Source organism: Camelina sativa, chromosome 11, assembly GCF_000633955.1.
Source record: "Camelina sativa cultivar DH55 chromosome 11, Cs, whole genome shotgun sequence".
Lineage (NCBI taxonomy): Eukaryota > Viridiplantae > Streptophyta > Magnoliopsida > Brassicales > Brassicaceae > Camelina > Camelina sativa.
Genome location: NC_025695.1, coordinates 8211020 through 8232248, shown reverse-complemented (window position 1 = coordinate 8232248; position 21229 = coordinate 8211020). Strand labels below are relative to the sequence as shown.

General features: G+C 36.5%; 5 protein-coding genes across 5 annotated transcripts; 4 read left to right on the top strand and 1 right to left on the bottom strand.

The window, feature by feature from the left end:
• On the top strand, window positions 628–6110 carry LOC104722362 (phosphatidylserine decarboxylase proenzyme 3). The gene is made up of 21 exons (XM_010440514.2): window positions 628–976; window positions 1107–1186; window positions 1287–1311; window positions 1406–1465; window positions 1560–1628; window positions 1770–1859; window positions 1946–1996; window positions 2317–2400; window positions 2600–2691; window positions 2792–2944; window positions 3038–3122; window positions 3366–3477; window positions 3630–3730; window positions 4096–4143; window positions 4376–4522; window positions 4674–4769; window positions 4868–4942; window positions 5039–5131; window positions 5319–5405; window positions 5489–5539; window positions 5795–6110. Exons 1-21 carry the CDS (start codon window positions 794–796, stop codon window positions 5918–5920), a joined length of 1908 nt encoding a protein of 635 aa, XP_010438816.1. The 5' UTR covers window positions 628–793; the 3' UTR covers window positions 5921–6110.
• On the top strand, window positions 6179–8258 carry LOC104722363 (peroxidase 43-like). Its single transcript, XM_010440515.2, has 4 exons — window positions 6179–6513; window positions 6593–6775; window positions 6862–7024; window positions 7776–8258. Exons 1-4 carry the CDS (start codon window positions 6190–6192, stop codon window positions 8195–8197), a joined length of 1092 nt encoding a protein of 363 aa, XP_010438817.2. The 5' UTR covers window positions 6179–6189; the 3' UTR covers window positions 8198–8258.
• On the bottom strand, window positions 8555–11769 carry LOC104722361 (protein CHLOROPLAST IMPORT APPARATUS 2-like). The gene is made up of 3 exons (XM_010440512.2): window positions 10325–11769; window positions 9863–10015; window positions 8555–8819 (listed from the first exon to the last, which is right to left on the bottom strand). Exons 1-3 carry the CDS (start codon window positions 11282–11284, stop codon window positions 8766–8768), a joined length of 1167 nt encoding a protein of 388 aa, XP_010438814.1. The 5' UTR covers window positions 11285–11769; the 3' UTR covers window positions 8555–8765.
• On the top strand, window positions 15618–18156 carry LOC104722360 (RNA-binding KH domain-containing protein PEPPER-like). The gene is made up of 6 exons (XM_010440511.2): window positions 15618–16039; window positions 16219–16471; window positions 16675–16823; window positions 16929–17189; window positions 17336–17527; window positions 17638–18156. Exons 1-6 carry the CDS (start codon window positions 15680–15682, stop codon window positions 17911–17913), a joined length of 1491 nt encoding a protein of 496 aa, XP_010438813.1. The 5' UTR covers window positions 15618–15679; the 3' UTR covers window positions 17914–18156.
• LOC104722359 (peroxidase 44-like) lies at window positions 18925–20160 on the top strand. The gene is made up of 2 exons (XM_010440510.2): window positions 18925–19167; window positions 19273–20160. Exons 1-2 carry the CDS (start codon window positions 18967–18969, stop codon window positions 20008–20010), a joined length of 939 nt encoding a protein of 312 aa, XP_010438812.1. The 5' UTR covers window positions 18925–18966; the 3' UTR covers window positions 20011–20160.

The following is a 21229-nucleotide window of genomic DNA, read 5'->3' as shown; positions in this document are numbered from 1 at the left end:
ATATTTATATCAATCATCTTGATTTATAACTTTTACATGCGACTATAAATAAAATAAAAAAGCAATGAAATCCAAAATCATCACATGTATTTGGGATTTAGCTATTATTGACCAATGTCTTTATCATCAAAAACGTTTTCACTGCGACATTCTCTAAAAGCATAATAGATCAACAAAAGGACAACTTTGATCATTGAATGGGATTTGGGGACTCAGGAATCTCCAGAGTTCATGTCCCTACAAAATGACAATCCCCTTTTCAACAAAGCAGCCATCGCCACCACAAATTAAGACGAAGTCAAATTTAATATTTAACTATTTCACCAAGTTGAAGTTTTCTAGTATCATTTTTTTTTTTAATGTGAAGCATTATCATTTATATGTGATAAAATATTTTTAATTTTTTTTTTCTTTTTTTCGGAACAACGTCCGCTTTTTATTTTATTTTTAAAATTGTTTCATTAATCGTTGGCTTAGTCTACTTTGCTTTGGATTAAACAAAATTGGAAATAAAACCAATTAAAGGTGACAGACGAATGTTTGCCCANAAAAAAAAAAAAAAAAAAAAAAAGACCGACGAATAAAATTAATAAAAAAAGGGAAAAAAATTTTGGAAAAGTAAGAAGTTTCTAAAGTATTCAGTGTGAGATAATTCATCTCCACCTTCTCCGGTGAGATATTCTTCTTAGCAAAAATAAAAGGACCCCGGTCACTGCCGCTCACTGACTTCGTCTTCCTCCATCTCCGATCCGTTGATTTACGAGGCGCTTGAGAGCTAGAGAGACCGAGAACCATGGGAAACGGAAACTCAACGGAGACGAAGGAATCGCGCCGATCGAAGATGCGACAGAAGATTAAGAACTTTCGCAGCCGCCGTCTTCGTCGTCCAGGATCCGGAAGCGTATCCGGATTAGTCAGTCAGAGATCTGTCAGCGCTGAGGATTTCGCCGGCATTGCTCTTCTCACTCTTATCGGCGTACGCGCTTTTACTTTTTTTTTTCTCCCTTTCGTTTTTGATTTTGTTTCTTCTCGTCAACGTTCACTGCGTATTTGGATTAGTTACGATATAGTCATGTGTTCTCTTCGTTTTGGTATCTTCTCTTTAGGCGGAGATGAAGTTCAAGGACAAGTGGCTCGCCTGTGTTTCCTTCGGGGAACAAACTTTCCGTTCGGGAATTTCAGATTCGTATGTTCCCATTCGATTTTTTTGAAACTCTTCTCGTAATTATTTTTTTTTGAAATCTTGTACTTAACTTAACAACGTCTTGCTTCTAATGATTTTGCAGTACGGATAAGCCGATTTGGAACTCGGTAAGAGAAGTCTCGATTACTAATCTTCTTCTTTTTTTTCTACAGTCTTGTGAGAATAGTTTGGCTTCATCGGTTTTGTGTTGTATGTATATAGGAGAAGAAGCTCCTCATGGAGAAAAATGGACCAAGTCTGGCTAGAATTTCAGTATTTGAGGTGTGAAGTAATATCAGATTTTACTTTATTCTTTCTAGATTTTGTCTTTTTAGCTATTTGATCAGTTGAGATGATTTCCTTTTTCTTGATACAGACCAATAGGCTCTTGAAGAACAATATCGTTGGTTATTGCGAGCTTGATCTACTTGAATTTGTAGTGCAGGTCAGCAATTAAAGTTTGTTTTCTCCATATGAAAGCTGTTTAAGTTCTTCTACATTTCATTGTCGTGAATGGTAAATCAGCGAGAAAATTGTTTGTTGACATATTTGTTTTGCTTCTCTTTTATACAATGTGATGATATAGGAACCTGACTCTACTTGCAAGTCATTTGACCTGTTAGATCCGGCTTCATCTAATGTTGTTGGCACCATGTTCATTTCATGCTCCGTTGAGGTATGCAATATGTTGACATTTTAATCAGTTACTTAAACGAATGCGGTGGGAATGGTTTTGTGATTTTTGGTTGCTATCACTCTCAGGATCCTGTTGAAACTGAGACATGCTTCGCGAAGCGTATTTTGTCCATAGTGGTATGTTTTACTTTATTTTTCACTCTGTCTGTTCTGGTCTTGTGAAGTTTTGTGATGATATATTGATATCCTTTTAGCATGGTACAATTTTAGTGTTTTTCTGAATTTTCCAATGATTGATTATAAAGACATCTTTAACCAGATTTCCTTGTGTTCATTTTTTATTGTACTATCTATTTTGGTATGACACTTCTTTCAATTAAGAAGCCTTGAACTACCTTATTGTTTTCAGTGGCTTCTTGAGCAGTTTCTTTTCTATGGAACATTATGCATCATGTAGCCTTTATAATTGATTGTTCGAGTTCTTCATCTAAGCGCAGGACTATGACGAAGATGGAACACTCTCATTCTCAGAGTTCTCTGATCTGATGAATGCTTTTGGGAATGTAGTGGCTGCTGACAAGGTTTGACATCCAGCAACTTTGTCACCTCTATCTGTTGTGCGTGCTTATGCCTATGTATCTGTTTCCGAGTGTGTAGTGGACTTAGCCTTTGAAATTTCAAGTACCAAAAGTTGTTGTCCTTGGCATTTTAATATAGATGATGTTAGATTGCTGCATTATGCTGAGTTAACTTTTGATGTTTTCACTGACTTGTTACCAGAAAGAGGAGTTGTTCAAAGCTGCTGACCTGAATGGAGATGGTTCTGTTACAATTGATGAGTTGGCTGCACTTCTTGCCGTTCAACAGGAACAGTAATAACAATTAATGCATTGTCTATGTTAAGAACTTTTGTTTATACATATTGATTTTATACGTCCTTGAATCCCAGTAATTTGCATGCATCTATTGCAGGGAGCCAATTATAAATAGTTGTCCGGTTTGTGGTGAGGCTCTTCAACTTGACAAGCTCAATGCAATGATCCATATGACTCTCTGTTTTGACGAAGGAACCGGTAATCAAACGATGACTGGAGGGTTCTTAACTGATAGGCAGGCTTCTTATGGGTTAGAATTCTCACATTTTTGTATCTTCTAAACATACATTTCTAGTAATTTATCAATTCTTCGCTTGATCAATCAATTTTAACATTTCGTCAGATGGATGTTCAAACTAAGTGAATGGACTCATCTATCGACTTATGATGTTGGCTTGAATACTGGTTCGAGTGCTTCACATATCGTGGTATCTTTCCTTTTTACCTCTTTTGTTTATGTCATGATAAACATTTAATAAAGAGGCCGATTCTCACGGTTGTCTGATTTTTATTTTCTTAAAATCCTGTAAACTTCAGCATATCCTGGCTTGAGGGGAACCTAATGCTTTTTTTTTGCATTCCTCAAATTTTGTGGTTTTCGTTTGAGTATCTCCTAATGGCTCATGCAAATCCACTTGAAGTATACTTACTTTAATTGATTTTTGGTTTAGGTGATTGATCGGAAGACTAAGAGGCTTGTGGAAGAGTTGATCGATTCAAAGATTGTTATGTCGATGAGAGCTATTTACCAGTCAAAAATTGGACTTCGCCTTATGGACCAAGGTAACCACTACTTCTGTAATGCACCTGGCCATAGTGCCTTTGTGATCAATATTTGTTGTTATTCTACGCTTGCTCTGATCCCTCGAGATACACATTCTTGTCATTGTACAAAGCAAATAAGTTTTCCTTCTGGATTGATCTCCTTGATACAGGAGCAAAAGAGATTTTGCAGAATCTTTCTGAAAAGCAGGGGAAGAAAATGAACACTGTTGAATCTGCTCAAAATATACCCAGCTTTCTCGAGTTTTTCAAGGTGAGAATTCTTTTTTTGTTAAGTCATTATGTGTCAAATGGCTGTTGAATTTAAGCCTAGCACAACTTGGCTTGGGTTCGAGTTTAGCAATACTTGTTTCAAATGTGATATTGATATAGAGCTATGCGGAAATATCTTAGAAAAAAACTTAAATGAATATTACCGGAATTCGATATTACTATTGGGAATTGAGACACCATGTGAAATCCTCTGACAGAGATCAGTCGACAGTTCTCTCTTATGCTTTATATATAACAATGACTAGGTTGAAATTGCTTCCCTAGATCTCTTAGGTTTTAAACTGCATCGCCCTCCTTCTGTAAGTTTACATGAAGGCCGACAATTGAACCATTTGTTTGTTGCAGGATCAAATAAACATGGCCGAAGTCAAGTATCCTCTGGACCATTTTAAGGTATGCAAAGGCAATAACTGACAATATGACTTTCTACAAAAAGTTAAAAACATATTAGTTTGTGACTAGCTATAAATAAATGCAAGTGATGATGAGCTAAATCTAAGCGTCTAAGCAAAATCCTTTGCAGTCTATATGGAGAACGGAAAGAACCCTTTAAAATGTGGTTAACTGTAAAGCTTGTGTAGTTTTCATGGATTTGAAAGATGGTCATCACTCATCTCACTTGCAGACGTTCAATGAATTCTTCATACGGGAGTTAAAGCCTGGTGCAAGACCAATTGCTTGCATGGATCAGGATGATGTTGCTGTATCTGCTGCTGATTGTCGATTAATGGCGTTTCAGTCGGTGGATGATAGCACAAGGTTCTGGATCAAGGTAAATCGGCCTCTAGAGTAGCTATAGTAATTCTGCAAGCTAGGCATCTGTAAAATTGAATAAATCTTAACATAAGTGATGCAGCTAATAACTTGCAACACCGCCTAAATGTTACAGTTCTAAAAATTTCAACCGATTTCGGTATTGCTAGGGCCGGAAGTTCTCAATTAAAGGCCTCCTTGGGAAGGATGTGAATTCGGATGCTTTCCTTGATGGATCTTTGGTGATATTCCGATTGGCTCCACAGGTACGACAAGATTGCATGCTTCATGTCGTTCGATGTAAAGCTAAAAACTCACAGTTGTTTTTATTACCTCACTTTATGCATTTATTGATCTGTTACAGGACTATCATCGATTTCATTCCCCCGTCACTGGTGTCATTGAAAAGTTTGTCAATGTATCTGGAAGCTTATATACAGTATGTACTCATCCATCTGCGTTTTTACATTGAAGAGTTTCATTCTTCTCTTCTGGATTTTCTTATTGGAGATACTTTCGTATCCTTGCTTCTCAGGTTAATCCAATTGCAGTCAATAGCAAGTACTGTAATGTGTTCACTGAGAATAAACGGACCATCGTAATTATATCAACAGAAGAGTTTGGAAAGGTTTGTCATCTCATCATAGAACATAATACACTAACCTTTTTTCTGGGTCTGCTGATGCAAATTATTTCTCAGTTGTCTCTTGTGCATAATGCTATGAACTCAAAACAATGCTGTAATTTATAAACAAAGCTGTATAATGAAATCTGATCTTCTCACAGAACTTGACCTTGGCCTATGTCTGTAACAGGTCGCATTTGTTGCAATTGGAGCAACAATGGTTGGAAGCATCGCCTTTGTTAGAAAAGAGGGAGACCATGTGAAGAAAGGGGATGAGGTAAGCAATTCTGAACCTCTTTTTATAATTGAAAATACTGTAGGTAATAGTTTTGCCACTAATTTAACCTTTTCTTTTTCCAGCTTGGTTACTTTTCCTTTGGTGGAAGCACCGTTATATGTGTCTTTGAAAAGGTTAGCTTCTAATTTCTAACTATCTTTTTTTGTATTTTTAAAAAAGAATCTCAAAACCCTTATCACCCATAAAATGCTTTATGCTTAATCTTTTCTAAGCTCCAATAGCCGAAAAATTGAATTATATACTTCCATTACCCTAGAATTTTAGTTTCTTGATTTGAAAATCTTGTGATTATATATCATTGATTTTCATAATACCGTCCCATGATGAGTGCTTGCATCTGCATCAACCTTACCTGACACGTATTGCAGGACTCAATTAAGATTGATGAGGATCTCTTAGCTAACAGCGCTAGGTCCTTGGAGACATTAGTTACTGTTGGAATGCAACTGGGTGTTTCCTTTCCAAAGCTTGAAAACTGTGTTATTGAACCCTGAACTGCTTCAAACTATGTGAGTTAGTACGAAACGACGAATATTTGGTTTGGTTTGATTTGATTAAGTTACTCTTTTCCATCAAGAATTTAATTCCTCAGTTTGATACACAATGACGTTACTCTGTATATATAACACCAGTATTTCCGGGGTACCGATACTTGTCAATATTTACTGTTTCGGTTTTTGTTAAGTGTTTTGGCTAGATGACACTTTACATGCAATGATGCAGATATGGTTAAACACATGTCCTTTTTTTTATAGCCATCTTAATGAAGAGACTTTGTCTGTATAACTCTCTATTCTTTTTTTACCTCTCTATCTCTGTCTCTCTCCCTCTCTCTCTCTCATTCTCTGCTGAGTTGATCTTACTAAAGCACAAATGGGCGTGGACAAAGGCTAAGATGAGTCTAGCTTTGTCTTTGCTTACGGTTTTCCTCCGTGTCTCTCTTGCTGATCTCAAAGTCGGGTTTTACTCCAATACATGTCCTCAAGCTGAGTCAATCATTAGGCGAGTTGTCTCCGGAGCTGCTCTTTCCGACCCTAACCTCCCAGCCATACTTCTACGGCTCCATTTCCATGACTGCTTTGTTGAGGTACAATGCACTTTCCTCCTCTTTCTGCTTTCTACTATTGCTGTTATGCTTATACTGTAGTTTTAATCACACATTTCAGGGATGTGATGGCTCGATCCTCGTGAACAACGGAGCAATCTCTGAAAAGAATGCATTTGGGCATGAAGGCGTTAGAGGATTTGAGATAGTAGAAGCCGCCAAAGCCGAGCTTGAAAGTGCATGCCCCGGTGTTGTCTCCTGCTCAGACATTGTTGCCTTGGCTGCACGTGATGCCATATCTTTGGTAAATAATAAATTAGAGATAAAGGAAAAAAACCTTTCGATCTTGCTCTATTTTCTTCTCCGTTGTGATAAATTTGTATAATACAGGCAAATGGACCAGCGTATGAGGTGCCAACTGGACGGAGAGACGGTCGTGTTTCGAACATGTCGCTGCCTAAGGACATGCCTGAGATCAGTGACTCGATTCAGATACTTAAGGCTAAGTTCATGCAGAAGGGACTCAACGCCAAAGAGCTCGTGCTTCTCAGTGGTATGTATCTCTTCTCCTTTGTCTTTCTCTCATTCATGTTTGTTTGGTGGTTTGGGAATATCTCAAGGTTTTTGGTTCGAAGTTCAAGTTATATGATTTTCATTTCCTGAACACGTGATGTGTTTCGCATGTTTCGTCCGTTTCCTCTTCTCTTCGTGTGTTAGTGTCACGTGCTTCCGTCCGTTACCAAATTCTGGTTGACCAATAAAAAAAAAAACATTTTTGGATTTTTTCAAGCCTAAGCCAACAGTGTTTTCTTCCTCAGTGAAAAATTCTCGTAAGCCTTTCAATTTACTTTAGGCACTTTTGCATGAATTTGTATTTTATTTCAACTACAAAATTGAGTGTGTTCTATAAGGAAGATGTGTTTTGATTTTTCTGTCATCTAAACCACTAAATCGGGCATGCCCCAGAAATGTCATCATTCACACAAAAATACGCCTGTTATAGGATCGGCGAGTAATCGGACAAAACTTCACAAATATCTAGAGTTAGATCATCAACATGCACGTGTGACCAAAATACAGAAGAGATTATCAACATGCACGAGTCTAATACGGTAGTGACTAGCTATCATGCCATTCAAACCTGGTCTCAGTTTGTCATTTTAATATCTTAACATGGAAAAAAAAAACTTAAACCAAAGAAAAAAAGAAGGAAAGTGTTTCTAGCTTTAAGAAAACAGAATTTCTAAAATTAAGTGGTCCACTTTTCGTTCGTCCCAATAAATTCTTTATCTCAACCGTATCAGCTGCTCACAGTATCGGAACAACGGCCTGCTTCTTCATGACCAAACGCCTCTACGATTTCCTACCCGGTGGGCAACCTGACCCGACAATCAATCCGGTATTCCTACCCGAATTAACCACTCGGTGCCCACAAAATGGTGACGTAAACGTCCGGGTACCAATGGACCGGATCAGTGAACGGCTATTCGACAAGCAGATTCTGCTAAACATAAAGGATGGTTTCGCTGTGCTTCAGACCGATGCAGGTCTTTACGAAGATGTAGCAACTCGACGGGTTGTGGATTCCTATCTTGGGATGCTAAATCCGTTCTTTGGGGCAACGTTCGAGTCTGATTTTGTAAAGGCAATAGTCAAGATGGGGAAGATTGGTGTGAAGACTGGTTCTAAAGGAGAGATTCGACAGGTTTGCTCGGCCTTTAATTGAGAGAGTAAGCAATGAAATTGAAACTGTTGAATTTCTTATACTCGGAAACAATGTTTTGATCTTTGACTCCAAAATATATTTAGGCAAAAAATGCTTAAAACAAAAATAATATTAGTGCATGGTACATTATATTAAATGGGAGACAACAAAATGGAAAAAAAAAAGAGGCAAATATAAAGAGGATGAACAAACAAACTGTTAAGAGAATTACAGTATATATTAAAAAGGGATATTGAGTAATAGTTAAAACTATTGTGCATAGCAACATTTTTCCACTAATATGAATCATCGCATCCTGGCGTTAGTAGTGTGCGTATGATGAATTCTTAATCTCATCACGCAATTAAATTCTAGACAAAATAAATTAGGTTGTACGTATTCATTCTCATTCTTTACTGTTTCGAATCAACTAATTTCTTCCCCATTCCCTTATGACAAAAAAAACAAACAAACAAGAGGGGCTAGTTGAAAAAGGACAAAAAAATGGGGAGGACGAATTTGCAAAGTCTGCAAAAAACAAAACAAAACAAGAATCAAAGAGCTCCTCAAGTTCTTTAGGCTCTTATTCTTATACTCGTATCCCGCTTAAATTCCTTGCATTGGGCCTCGTCACAAATCTTCCCTGTCAGAGAAATAAACCATAATATTATAATGACAACCTTGACCTAAATCCTTAGCTCAAATCAAATGTATTAGTACTATAGTTTCATTATACATTTATAAGTTTCAGTTTTTACATTTTAAGACAGCAATATAGAAATAATATAATAGGTCCGCGGATATATGGCCCGCGGATATATGAAAATATATGAAATTTTAAGTTGTATTCAAAATATTAATTTTATTTCATTTGATTTTAAAAAAAAATCAGATTTAGAGTTCACATACTCCATCTTGCAATACAATTTATTTGTATATTATTACATGATAATAAAATTAGATTTTAATTCTATGCATTCAATCCCAATGAGTAACATTTATAATTTTCATATAAAAGATTGTGCATTGTATCAAATTACACCTTACTTAATATTTTATAAAAACTAAAAATTAATAAAACATAATTCTCAAAAAAAGAACTAAAAACTAATTTTATCCCATATTTGAAAAAGTAACAATATATTAAATATATTTGTTTCATATTTTGTAATCTCATAAGTAATAGTTTTATTATTTGTCCAACATTATCATAAATTAATCAGAAATTTAAAAACGTTATTGTGAGAAAATTATTTGTTTATGTAAAGGTGGGTACATAACAGTTGAGTGCCAAGTGGAAATGTGGAAATAATTACATTACGTTAATCACTAATTTTTACACATTAAATCTTTTCATACTTTAATCACTTTTCTTAAATTTTTATTATTATATGATTATATAAATAATAATTGCAATTAAATTGCAAATGTTTTCCTTATTAATTGCACATATTTTTCTATTGAAATTAGTAATTTAATAGATAATTTTCCTATCAGAATTAGTGATATAATAGATTACTTTTGGTTTTATGTACTTTCAAAAATATTATTTGTTAAGATTTTAATTTTTTTATAATTATTAAATAAAGTTTATTTTCACATGTTAAAATATTATTACTATGCTTACAAATGTCGCGATTATATAAATTACTAATTTTGAAAACTAATGTTTATATAGTAAGATACCTTCATACGTGGGCGTTGATCGGCGTTGAGTTTGCTAACTTGATACCGGATTTTTTTGGAGAAGAGTCGAATCCTCCTCTTCTCTTTATACCTTAAAACACTTGCTTCTCTCATTCCACTCTCTCCGAACAAATCTATCTCACCCAAGCGTGCCTGTCCCCAAACACACAGCATTCATCTTACATCATATTCACTCAGTAACTTGATAAACTACTATAGCTACGTCATACTTGGAAACATAATTTTTTCAACTTCATCTTTTTAGATAATCTTAGCTAATGTAGATCGGCTAACGATTGGTTACCAAAACATTTTAGAAAAAACGTTAAAAAGACAAAACTCTTTTCAGATGCAAATTTGAGTGCCATGTGGCATGGTTTTAAGAGGATTTAGGAGATTCAGAATTAAGATAGACTAATTTAAGCGGCGAGAAAGAGAGATTAAAGAATTGAAGTAACTTACATGTAGGTCGATTCCTGCGGCGTCTGAACCAAGAAACTCGTCGGAGAACGGCGACTCCTTACCCGACCAAGCCTCTAAAACCCCATCGTAGTCGAGCTTCAGCAACGGACTCACTCTCTGTTCCAGACTTGGCAACGGATCTCCGGAGCTCTCCGCCGCCGGAGTCACCTTCTTCTTCTTCTTCTTTTTCTTTTTCTTGTCTCCCTCCGCCGTCGTAACAATGGTCTTACTCTTGCTGCTCTCAACGACACCAACATCAGCTGCTGCGGCGGCGGCGGCGGCGGTCTGAATTCTCGGCGAGATCTGATCAAATTCTACAGTGGGAAATTTGCACCAGTTCTTGTCGTCGTCGTGTTCCCTGAGAGAACTCCTCAAACCGAGCCCTAATCGAAACCTTCCGTTCCAAGCATTCTTCATAATTTCCTCTAATCGACCTATTCTGTAGGAATTCTCTCCTTGGTTGGATTCAATACTCCCCATAAAGCTATCGATCCCTTCTTCAACCTCCTCATCAAGAATCGATCCCGCGTCGAAGTCATCGAAAATCCCAAACCCATTCGCCTCTGAGTCGTCATTAAAACTGACATCTTTACGCTCCAAGAAGTGTTCTGCTTTCGTTGGAACCGTGGGGTTGAACAGAAACTCGGACTCTTCGATGGAGTCAAACGGAAGAAGCAACTGAGAAGCTTCGTCGTAATCACTGAGAGGAGATTTAGTGGAGCCGAAAGTATGAGTTTTTGATTTCTTGGAAGAGAAGATGTTTGGGTAAGCGGTGGAGAGAAGAGCCGCAGCTTCGTCGTATGTTTGGTTAGGACGTTTCCGTGGAGTTCGTGGTCTTCTCGTGGAGATTAAGAACGGAGGAGAGTTTGACTCGGATATTGTAGATGACGGCGAAGGAGTGTTGTGTGACGGTGGCGATTTTACCATGTAAGCGGCCCCGCCGCTTAGACAAGACGACATCTCTCTAGTTCTGGAAGACACTGTTAAGTTCTTTTCTTTTTAAAGAATAGTGTAACTTAAATTCAAGAAACGTTTCTGACTTCTGAGTATCGTACGAAATCTACTGTTAAACCCTAAACCCTTCGGACAAAATCTTGTTTACTAAATATAGCGAAAGGGGTCAAAAGAAAAAGAAAACAAAATTTATGTCTACTATAAAAGGAAAAACGGAAAGCCTACAAAAAAACCTAAGAAGATTTGAGATTAATGAGAGACAGAGAAAGAGGTCATGGATGTAATAATTCCCAAAGGAGAAAAGAGAGAGAGAGAGAAGGGCAGAGATTCTGTGATTGGATTGGGAGAGTCACAAGATAGGTGTAAAAAAAAAGAGAGAATAGACCCGTTGGGGGTTTGTCAAAGTTATATAGTCAAAATAAATTGAGGCTCTCCTCTGTTTTGATTTGATTTGTGATATATCATCACTCTGTTGATGCGAAAACAGAGAGGTAAAAAAGTTGAAAAAAGAGAGTGAAAAAGTGAGAGAGAGTAGCTGTACTTGGGGAAAAGGAATGAATATATATGTGAATTTTGAAAGAAAACAAATTCAACAAAGTTTTTGTAACGTTAAACGAATGATTTTTTTGATTAATGATATCACGTTTAACGAATCATTCGTTTAGATTAATTACTTAAAATATTTCTAACATATTAATAATGTATTATAGCTCAATCATCTTTTTAAAAATGTAAAAACGTAAATTTTGACTGCTGTTTTTAAATATTCTTCCTATTGAGAATCATGTTTGTAGAACGCTAAGTGAAAAATTAGTTTTCATTTACGTATTTAAAAATGCATGGATAATAGGTTAATTTTTTCTTATCGATTGTTTCCGTAGTAATTACGTTAATTCATTACTGGATTTTAGACATTTCCAAATTTCGGAAACATTATAATCTACCACCTGTAAAACTTTTCGTCTGTATATATGTCCGTGTATATACAAAACTACAAAACTTAACATGCCACCTTATCCGTTTACGTGGCTTAATCCCATTGCATGTGTTCGATTTCTAAGATGACGTGGTGTTTTTTTACTAAGAAACTTCAAATTGGCATTGAACTGTAAAATATGTATGGCAAATACGAAAATACAGACGAATTTTAGATGTATGACTAATAAGAAGTTTACAATCAGAAACTTCAAATTGGTATGCTGCTTAACAATGGAATCAGAAAATAATTTATAGAAAATATCATATGATATGGATATACTTTTCGAATAAAAAGGCTAGTGTCACACATCCCTAAGAAGTAGGAAACTCAACGATTGGACTAAAACCTTCGACCACTAAAACAAGACATATTGTATAGTAGTAGTACTGACTGATAGTCTGAAAACTTTGAAGTAACTAACGTATCTTTTCCGATTTTTAAATTGAAAATGTGGAGAGTAACAAAACAAAGGAGAGAAAGAGAGTCGCGTGGGTATTGGGCAGTGAAACGATTGGACCCATTTGGAAGTGATATGTGGCAGATGGCAATCATACGTTTGCGTCATTACGTTCAATGGAATCATTAAATTCTCTACAGTTTTTAGATCAGTTCGATTGTTTGTGACTTCGTGAGTCTAGGATGTTACGTACTGCAATTGAACAGTATTTCTTCATACCATATCCCTGCCCTATCTATTAATCCGTATACATACTTTTGTCTTTGTCACATACTAGATTATTGTCTCATCAGTCATTTTCTTATGTATTTAACAAGACAAGACGTAGAGATGAGTTTTTCTAGCTTGAGTTAATATATGTTGCCTATCACTCAATGAATATGTGTAGTATACACGAGGAGAACTTAACTTACAAAGGAGGAAAGATGAGATGAGATTTTATCCCATCTATAGAGAAAAGAGAGGATAAACCTGTCTGCCAACTCTGCCCACCGTCTCCAAAGTCCATCCCAGTTGTTTTTCTATTTTGGAATCTTCTTATGTTATTACTTATTACTCTTCTTTTCTTATGACAACATGTGACCTGTCTTCTTCTCCTTTCTTTTGCTCACCTTTTCTCCTTTTAAGTGTAATGTTAAAAAAAAAAAATGTTTTTTTCAAATTGATGTCTAAGTTCTGTTCGACTAAAAAATTTGAAATTAAAGCAGAAGTTTAAAAAAATTTGAATCTAAAACAGATAAGGTTTTTCGAAGGAGTAGCCACAAATCTACAGCACATATATACATGTATTGTGTCACTGTTATTTACCTTTGGATAAAAAAGACTATTAACGAGGTTTAATGCTTATTGACGGTATATCGATGTAACCTTTTTTTCATTTTCCTTTTTGACGTCACGGTAGATCAGTAGATGTTATATATCTTTCATAGGTATTGACTGTTGAGTAAACAGATTGTGGACATTTGTAATGATGTAATTAGTTAGAGATAAAGAAGTGCTGCTTAAGATGTAAGAAATTGTTAGAAAGTAACGAAAAAAAAAAAGATTACATGTAACTGGATAACTCAATGTGATAAATGTATCAACCGTTTGTAAGTACGATGTTAAGCATAAAGCATGTGACCTTTGAGAGTCGATTAGGGCACTGTGCGTACGTACGTACAAGATTGACCCAAATAGTTACAAACTACAAGTGAACGCTAGCTCTTTTCTTCCATACATGTATCGAGGGGACCATATATTACGGTATATACATACACATTACGTGTGTGTTTTTGCCCTAAAATCCCAATTCTGATTCATTCACCATGGGGACTCATTTTAGTTTCTGAGTTAAAAATGCATGTCCAAAGTTCTAATTTTTGAAATATAGGAATAAAAAAGGTTTCTGATAAAAAAAAATCAAGAAATTTTTTTTTTGTTACACCTTATCAAGAATGGATAGGGAACCTAATGAAAAATACAAAAGTGACTCGCAGAGAGATAAAAGTATCTTCGGGACAGTAGATATTTGTTTATGTTACGTCTCTTTCTTCGCCATAGCATATTGCATATGATGACAAGATGATATTTAATTATTAAGTCCTCCAAATTTACGGTGAAATGAAACAAGTACATACATATGACAAAGAGTGCTTGTATCTTTTGGCACATAATTTTTTTATGTAGATTAATAACCGTGACTTAAAAAAAGTTAAAACCATATACATAGGTCTAGGCAAATAAACCGAACCCGAGGAACTGACCCGAACCCGACCCGAAAATATTCGAACCCGACCCGAACCAATTATGTTTAAATAACCAATAGGTTTTCGTTTTCAAATAACCACATGTATCAGATATTACCCAAACCGAACCCGAGGAACCGAAGATACCTGTTTATACCCGACAACAATTATATACGATATCACACTATCACATCTGAATTGTTTTGCGAGACATGGTATGCTCAGTTTCATTTGTTTAAGATTTCATGGTATGTTCAGTTTCATTTGTTTATGATTTAGTTCATTGTTTCTTGTTGAATTTGTTAGATTATACAACTGTTTCTACAGTTATATTTCAGGTTTTTTGGGTTTTGTGGGTACATTTCAGGTTTTTGTGGGTACTTTGGATATGTTCGAGTAGGTACTATTCATAACCGAATATATTTTGGATACATTACAGGTTTCTTAAAGTCAATACCCAAATTACCCGAACCCGATAGGAACCGAACCTGAACCCGACCCAAAATTATATGAACATCTATTCGGATCCTATATTACTAAACCCGAAAAATCCGAACCCGAAAAATCCAAACCCAAATTACCCGAACCCGAATTACCCGAACCTGAACCCGACCCGAACACCCAAATGCCGAGGCCTACATATACATATAATGTGAGAATTCTTAGTACTGTTTTTTATTCATTAGCTTAATTATGCATCCTTGATGTGGGCAGAAGGATATTGGTAAATCCAATATAGTAAACGAGACTGTAAACCAAGTTGTGGAGCTAATATTAAACAATCGATCATTGAAATTTGAATTTGCATAATTGGATTTAATACGTAAGGTTCATTGGTGTGGAAGTCCAGATTTGAAGAGATCACACTATTCACAAGGGTACATATTATAGAGAGGAAAACAAAGAGGTTTAATTCACATGGTTAATTTATTTTCAGATAATTAATTAATTAAACATATGATTGTACAAATTTCTTAAGATTCTCTAATTTTTCTTTTAAAGACATGTAGGGAGTTGGAGGGTTTCATTGGTATAGAAAATATTGCTCTATGGGCTTTGAAAAGAGAGTTCAAAAGTGAAACTGCTAACCGGAAGCCCAAACCAATAGAACCGAAACGATGTCGTATAACATGACAGCACCGATTGTAATATAAAAACAGAGAGGTTAAATCTCTCTCTCTCTCTCTCTCTCTCTCGTTCTTCGTATCTTTAATTTTTTTTTTTTATTGCCGGTTGTAATGGCCGCCGTCGCAGATTCCGTTGACAACAACGGTGCTATAAACCTCCCTGAGAATGAAATCATTATGCCGGCGGGAATCAGTGCCACCACATTGCTTGACGAAAACGCAAGCGGCTTCCCTGAATTGAACCAGCCAAATAGCTTAGCTGTTACCGAGACTACTGCTCCCGACACGAACGATTCCGCGGAGGAGAGATGGCCAGGTTGGCCTGGCGATTGCGTGTTCCGTATGATCGTTCCGGTGACTAAAGTCGGAGCTATCATTGGACGCAAAGGTGACTTTATCAAGAAGATGTGTGAGGAGACTCGTGCTCGTATCAAAGTCCTTGATGGTCCTCTTACCACTCCTGATCGCATCGTTAGTATCTCTTTCAATCTCTCTTTCTAGTGTGTTTGATTTCAATCTGTGTTAAAAGGCTAGTCGAATTTTTTGTGGATTTTTTCTAGTTCTATCTCTAGGGTTTCCTAATTTGCAATTTGATTACTTTAGGGTTTTTGGTGTAGGTTAAAATTCTTGGGTTTTTTAACTATGTTTAGGTGTTAATATCTGGTAAGGAAGAGCCAGAGGCATACATGTCCCCTGCAATGGATGCAGTCTTGAGGGTGTTTAGACGAGTTTCAGGGTTACCTGATAATGATGATGATGATGTTCAAAACGCTGGGAGTGCCTTCTCTTCTGTGCGTTTGTTAGTTGCATCTACTCAGGCCATTAATTTAATTGGCAAACAAGGTTCTATGATTAAATCCATTGTTGAGAACTCTGGTGCATCTGTTCGTATTTTATCAGAAGGTATTTTTCAATTTTAGCAAGTATGATCTCTTTTGTTTTGTCCTTTTTAAAAAGTTCAGTTAGTTCTTCTTCAGTTTATGTCTGTCATCTTTTTTTAAAAAATTGTGTTATGCATGTTTCCTATTTCTGATATTGTGTGCTGTATAGTTCATACGAGCATACTCGATAATAAAATATGTAATATGTACTTTCTTTTCTGCCAGAGGAAACACCGTTTTATGCTGCGCAAGATGAGAGGATAGTGGATTTGCAGGGTGAAGCTTTGAAAATCCTTAAAGCATTAGAAGCCATTGTTGGACATCTAAGGAAATTTCTAGTCGACCATACTGTTGTTCCTCTCTTCGAAAAGCAAGTAAGCTACTTGGTTATCTGAAACGATTTGTTCCTAGCTTTCTCTCTCCTTTTTTTTTTCTTTCTTTCTCAATGATCTAACTTTTGTTATTTTTTTTATCTTTAGTATCTAGCTAGGGTCTCTCAAACTCGTCAGGAAGAGCCGTTAGCTGACAACAAGTCATCTCTGCATAATATTTCTTCAAATGTAATGGAGCCTGATTTCTCCCTCTTAGCACGGAGGGAACCTTCGTTCCTGGAGCGCGAGTCTCGGATGGAGTCACGTGTTCAGCCTTCGGGAGTTTCTTCTATGTACAGTCAGGATCCTGTATTGTCCGCCAGACACTCTCCTGGTCTTGCTCGGGTTTCTGCTGCTTTTGTCACACAGGTAGATACATCTCCACAAAGTGTTTAGCGGTATTACCATTCTTGCTTGTTGTGATTAGTCTTCTACCGGTGGTTTTGGTCTTATAAAATGTAAGCTTATGTTTCAGAACCTAGTATTGACGTTTCTATGATGGGTTCCCTGACTAGGTATCTCAAACGATGCAAATACCATTCTCCTATGCGGAGGATATAATTGGTGTAGAAGGAGCTAATATAGCCTACATCCGTCGAAGAAGCGGAGCTACCATAACCATTCAAGAGAGTCCACATCCTGATCAAATCACAGTGGAAATCAAAGGCACATCTTCCCAAGTACAAACTGCTGAGCAACTAGTTCAAGTAAGAAAAAAACCATCTATGTATTATACTTTGTGGTAACTGGCCTTGTAATTATACTAAGATTACGCTTTCTAACTATAAAACTGTATCTGTGGTTTACGTGCATGCAGGAGTTCATCAGCAATCACAAGGAACCAGTTTCGGTTTCAGGGGGATATGGCAGAATCGACACTGGCTATGTACCTGCATATCCTCCTCAGCTGGGCAACCGTCAAGAGCCACTCTCCAGTAGCTACCTGGGCACAGAGCCGGGGCAGTACAGACCAACAGCATACTCTCAGCTGGCAGGTCCTTCAACTTACACGCCGTCTCTCTCTGGCCAAACTTATAGTACGGAATATAGACCAGCTTCTGATATTGGTGGCTACAGCAATTATAATCTTTGAACCGTTTGCTGTGTTTTATGAGGTTTTAATTCATTGCTGTTTTATTAGAGAAAGGCTCATTTATAATAGAGAGGGAAAGAACAAGAAACAAGTTCTAGAGAGCCAATGTATGTGTAATGTAAATCTAGGTTGTGCCTGTTCTTCTTTATTTTTCTCTTTCGGAATCTCAGATCTCAGATATGTTTTACACGACGTTTCTGGCCACTGTCAAATAAGAACAGTTCCATGATTTTGTTTCCGTTTCTTGATCCTGTCCAATTTGTCTGTGATTGTTTGAGAGGATTTTTTTGGTCAGCAGCAATCAGAATGACTATTTCAGTTTTTAAGGATTTATACTTACTCTAAACCAATATACTTATTAAAACTATTTGTGTTGGAAATTTTACTTGATCTATGAAGCTTTCTATATTAGCTAAGGAGATGGCTTTGTTTGGTCGAACCTTTAGCAAACATCTACAGGATCCACAAATGATTGTCATCTGAAAGACTGAAAGCATCTCAGAAGTATTTGACATGAGAGTTTTGATTTCAATGTTTTATAGATAACGGTGTCACTAGTAATAATAAGCAAAACGATTAAGGTAAATGCACAAGAAACAATACTTGCAGATTCTGTATATTTTCATTTTTTACAGCTTCTTCATAAAAACATTTATATCCCAAAAACAAATGCTTTTTCTATAGAGAGCACTAAACAAAATGCACTTCTCAGAAATGGTACCATTTCGAAATAGACAGAATATATTGAGCGCAAGCTGTTCAAAATGTATTTCCAGTTGGCCATAACCAAATCGTTGACGTGTGGAACCATTCTCTTGTCAATGAAACATTATATTATTAGTGTACAGGTACTACCTAATATATTCCTCTAACTCGTCAAATGTCAATATTTTGACCTTTACTCTTTGCACGTCATCTAATTGAAACATTCTCGTTGCAAATGTCTTGTCCCTAAAATTACATATAAATATGGTTAAAGGGTACTTAGAACTTCATCATCAAAAGTTAGAAGTACCATTCACAGGAGAGACAAGGAAAAGCTCATCACACGAAATGAGGGCAATCAGAGCTTTGTTTATCCTTTTCTGCTTCCTTGTTCCCTCTGCTTTGGCGCAGCTTCGACTTGGGTTCTACGGCCGCTCATGTCCTCGAGCAGAATCTATCGTTGCTAATGTTGTTGCCAACCGTTTCCGTCGTGACCGCTCCATTACTGCAGCATTTCTTCGTATGCAGTTTCATGATTGCTTTGTTAGGGTTCGTAAGCTTCTCCTTTGTGTGTGTGTGTATATTTTTATCATGGAATGGCTAATATCATATGGATGTAACATTGGAAAACTAATGTTTCGAATTGTTGTGTAGGGTTGTGATGCTTCACTCTTGATCGACCCAAGACCCGGAAGGCCATCAGAGAAAAGCACCGGACCAAATGCTAGTGTGAGAGGATACGAGGTCATTGATGAAGCTAAGAGACAGCTAGAGGCTGCATGTCCTCGAACAGTCTCATGCGCAGACATTGTAACTCTAGCCACCAGAGACTCGGTCGCATTAGCTGGTGGACCAAGGTTCTCAGTACCAACAGGAAGACGTGATGGATTAAGGTCAAGCCCCAATGATGTGAACTTGCCCGGACCAACAATTCCGGTTGGCGCATCTATCCAGTTATTTGCAGCTCAAGGTATGAATGTGAACGATATGGTTACACTTATTGGTGGTGGCCACAGCGTCGGTGTTACACATTGCAGTCTCTTCCAGGACAGGCTTGCCGACCCTGCAATGGACCGCACATTGAATGCTAGGTTGAGGAATACTTGTCGTGCCCCTAACGACCCATCAGTGTTCTTGGACCAGAGGACTCCATTTATCGTGGATAACGCAATCTACGGAGAGATCCAGCGTCAAAGAGGAATCCTAAGAATTGATCAAAACTTAGGTCTCGATAGATCAACCCGTGGGATTGTGTCTAGTTTTGCATCAAGCAATGCACTCTTCAGACAGAGATTTGCCCAAGCAATGGTGAAAATGGGTACCATTAGGGTTCTTACTGGTCGTTCTGGTGAGATCAGGAGAAACTGCAGAGTCTTCAACAACGGACGTTGATTCTAAACTTTTTTAAAATTACCATTATAAATTTTGGTTTGCTTTTTCTCGGTTAAATAATTTACCGGAAGTTTTCCTTTTGTATTTTCCTTCAAATTCACTTGTACGTTGCACTTTGGTAATTTATGTGATCACTCACTCATGTTTGTACGTTGCACTCTGGTAATTTATGTGATCACTCACTCATGTTTTTTTTTTTTTTTTGGTTTAATATATACTCTCTCATGTTATTCTTTTGTTTCTTGTCAAACTCATGTATGTTATTCTAGAGTGTGCATTTTTTGTGTTTTATGTAGTTAAACAATTTGTTTGTTGGTTTTCATATTTGTTATTCAAATGCTTTGGAGAAATTTGAATTGGTATTATTAACCGAATCGAAATTCCAAAATAGGTGTGTGTGTCTAATAAGTATCTATTTTTATCACCAGTCCAATGTAGCACAAATAACCGTTAAATATAAGCTACTTTCATAATATGTGATATGTATGATACTTTTTGCATGATCATTTCATCTTCATTTGCTAGTTTGCTGAATTTCAAATGGTTCATGCGAAGATATGAAAGAAGCCAAAATATACCCAAATGCAATCGTAAAGACGCCTGTATGTGATGCTGAAACATGAAAATCCTAAGAGATTTAGACACCTAAAACGAATAAAATATCGACGTCAGTAGAAAATTGGGCAAATGCATTACATTGCTCACTTGGTTTTGCTTTTGTTTACTTCGGGGTTCACAAATTTCCACCCATGACATATTTTAGCTTAGGAAGATACTCACTTGTCTTTTCACATATATCTGTAGAAACGGCACGTAATTAATGTACTACAATAAAGACTGATATCAACTATTGCTGCACAACCTATATATATAGTATGTATCAACCTAGTGACATCTTTAGCCTAGGAGGATTCACTAGCTTTTTCACCACTGGAGAAAAAATATCAAAGGATAATATATTTTCCATTATAAGTGAGTATAAACTGAATGGATTATTGAAGTCTAATCATCAAATCATTAAACATCAATTTCTTCTACAAATCTTCATAGCCTTTTCCTTTATTGTTTTCTCTCTAATTTTTAGTTCCGTGTACCACAAGAACCAATTCTTGCAGAATTTCTTTCTATTTTCGTTTACAACTTTTTTTTTTTTTTTTAATAATCTGAAAGACCGAAACGGATCCAAAAAGGTACGTACCCTTTTCTGAAATTGAGAGAA

What these genes read in the sequence shown, in the direction of transcription:
- LOC104722362 (XM_010440514.2), top strand. Translation starts at nt 794, where the DNA reads ATGGGAAACGGAAACTCAACGGAGACGAAGGAATCGCGCCGATCGAAG. An exon ending in TACTTGAATTTGTAGTGCAG is followed by an intron (nt 1,629 to 1,769) that starts GTCAGCAATTAA and finishes GTGATGATATAG; the next exon opens with GAACCTGACTCTACTTGCAA. An exon ending in TTATATGTGTCTTTGAAAAG is followed by an intron (nt 5,540 to 5,794) that starts GTTAGCTTCTAA and finishes CACGTATTGCAG; the next exon opens with GACTCAATTAAGATTGATGA.
- LOC104722360 (XM_010440511.2), top strand. Translation starts at nt 15,680, where the DNA reads ATGGCCGCCGTCGCAGATTCCGTTGACAACAACGGTGCTATAAACCTC. An exon ending in CTGCTGCTTTTGTCACACAG is followed by an intron (nt 17,190 to 17,335) that starts GTAGATACATCT and finishes TTCCCTGACTAG; the next exon opens with GTATCTCAAACGATGCAAAT. An exon ending in CTGCTGAGCAACTAGTTCAA is followed by an intron (nt 17,528 to 17,637) that starts GTAAGAAAAAAA and finishes ACGTGCATGCAG; the next exon opens with GAGTTCATCAGCAATCACAA.
- LOC104722363 (XM_010440515.2), top strand. Translation starts at nt 6,190, where the DNA reads ATGAAGAGACTTTGTCTGTATAACTCTCTATTCTTTTTTTACCTCTCT. An exon ending in TCCATGACTGCTTTGTTGAG is followed by an intron (nt 6,514 to 6,592) that starts GTACAATGCACT and finishes CACACATTTCAG; the next exon opens with GGATGTGATGGCTCGATCCT. An exon ending in CACGTGATGCCATATCTTTG is followed by an intron (nt 6,776 to 6,861) that starts GTAAATAATAAA and finishes TGTATAATACAG; the next exon opens with GCAAATGGACCAGCGTATGA.
- LOC104722361 (XM_010440512.2), bottom strand. Translation starts at nt 11,284, where the DNA reads ATGTCGTCTTGTCTAAGCGGCGGGGCCGCTTACATGGTAAAATCGCCA. An exon ending in CCGCAGGAATCGACCTACAT is followed by an intron (nt 10,016 to 10,324) that starts GTAAGTTACTTC and finishes GTTTGGGGACAG; the next exon opens with GCACGCTTGGGTGAGATAGA. An exon ending in ATCAACGCCCACGTATGAAG is followed by an intron (nt 8,820 to 9,862) that starts GTATCTTACTAT and finishes TTTCTCTGACAG; the next exon opens with GGAAGATTTGTGACGAGGCC.
- LOC104722359 (XM_010440510.2), top strand. Translation starts at nt 18,967, where the DNA reads ATGAGGGCAATCAGAGCTTTGTTTATCCTTTTCTGCTTCCTTGTTCCC. An exon ending in TTCATGATTGCTTTGTTAGG is followed by an intron (nt 19,168 to 19,272) that starts GTTCGTAAGCTT and finishes ATTGTTGTGTAG; the next exon opens with GGTTGTGATGCTTCACTCTT.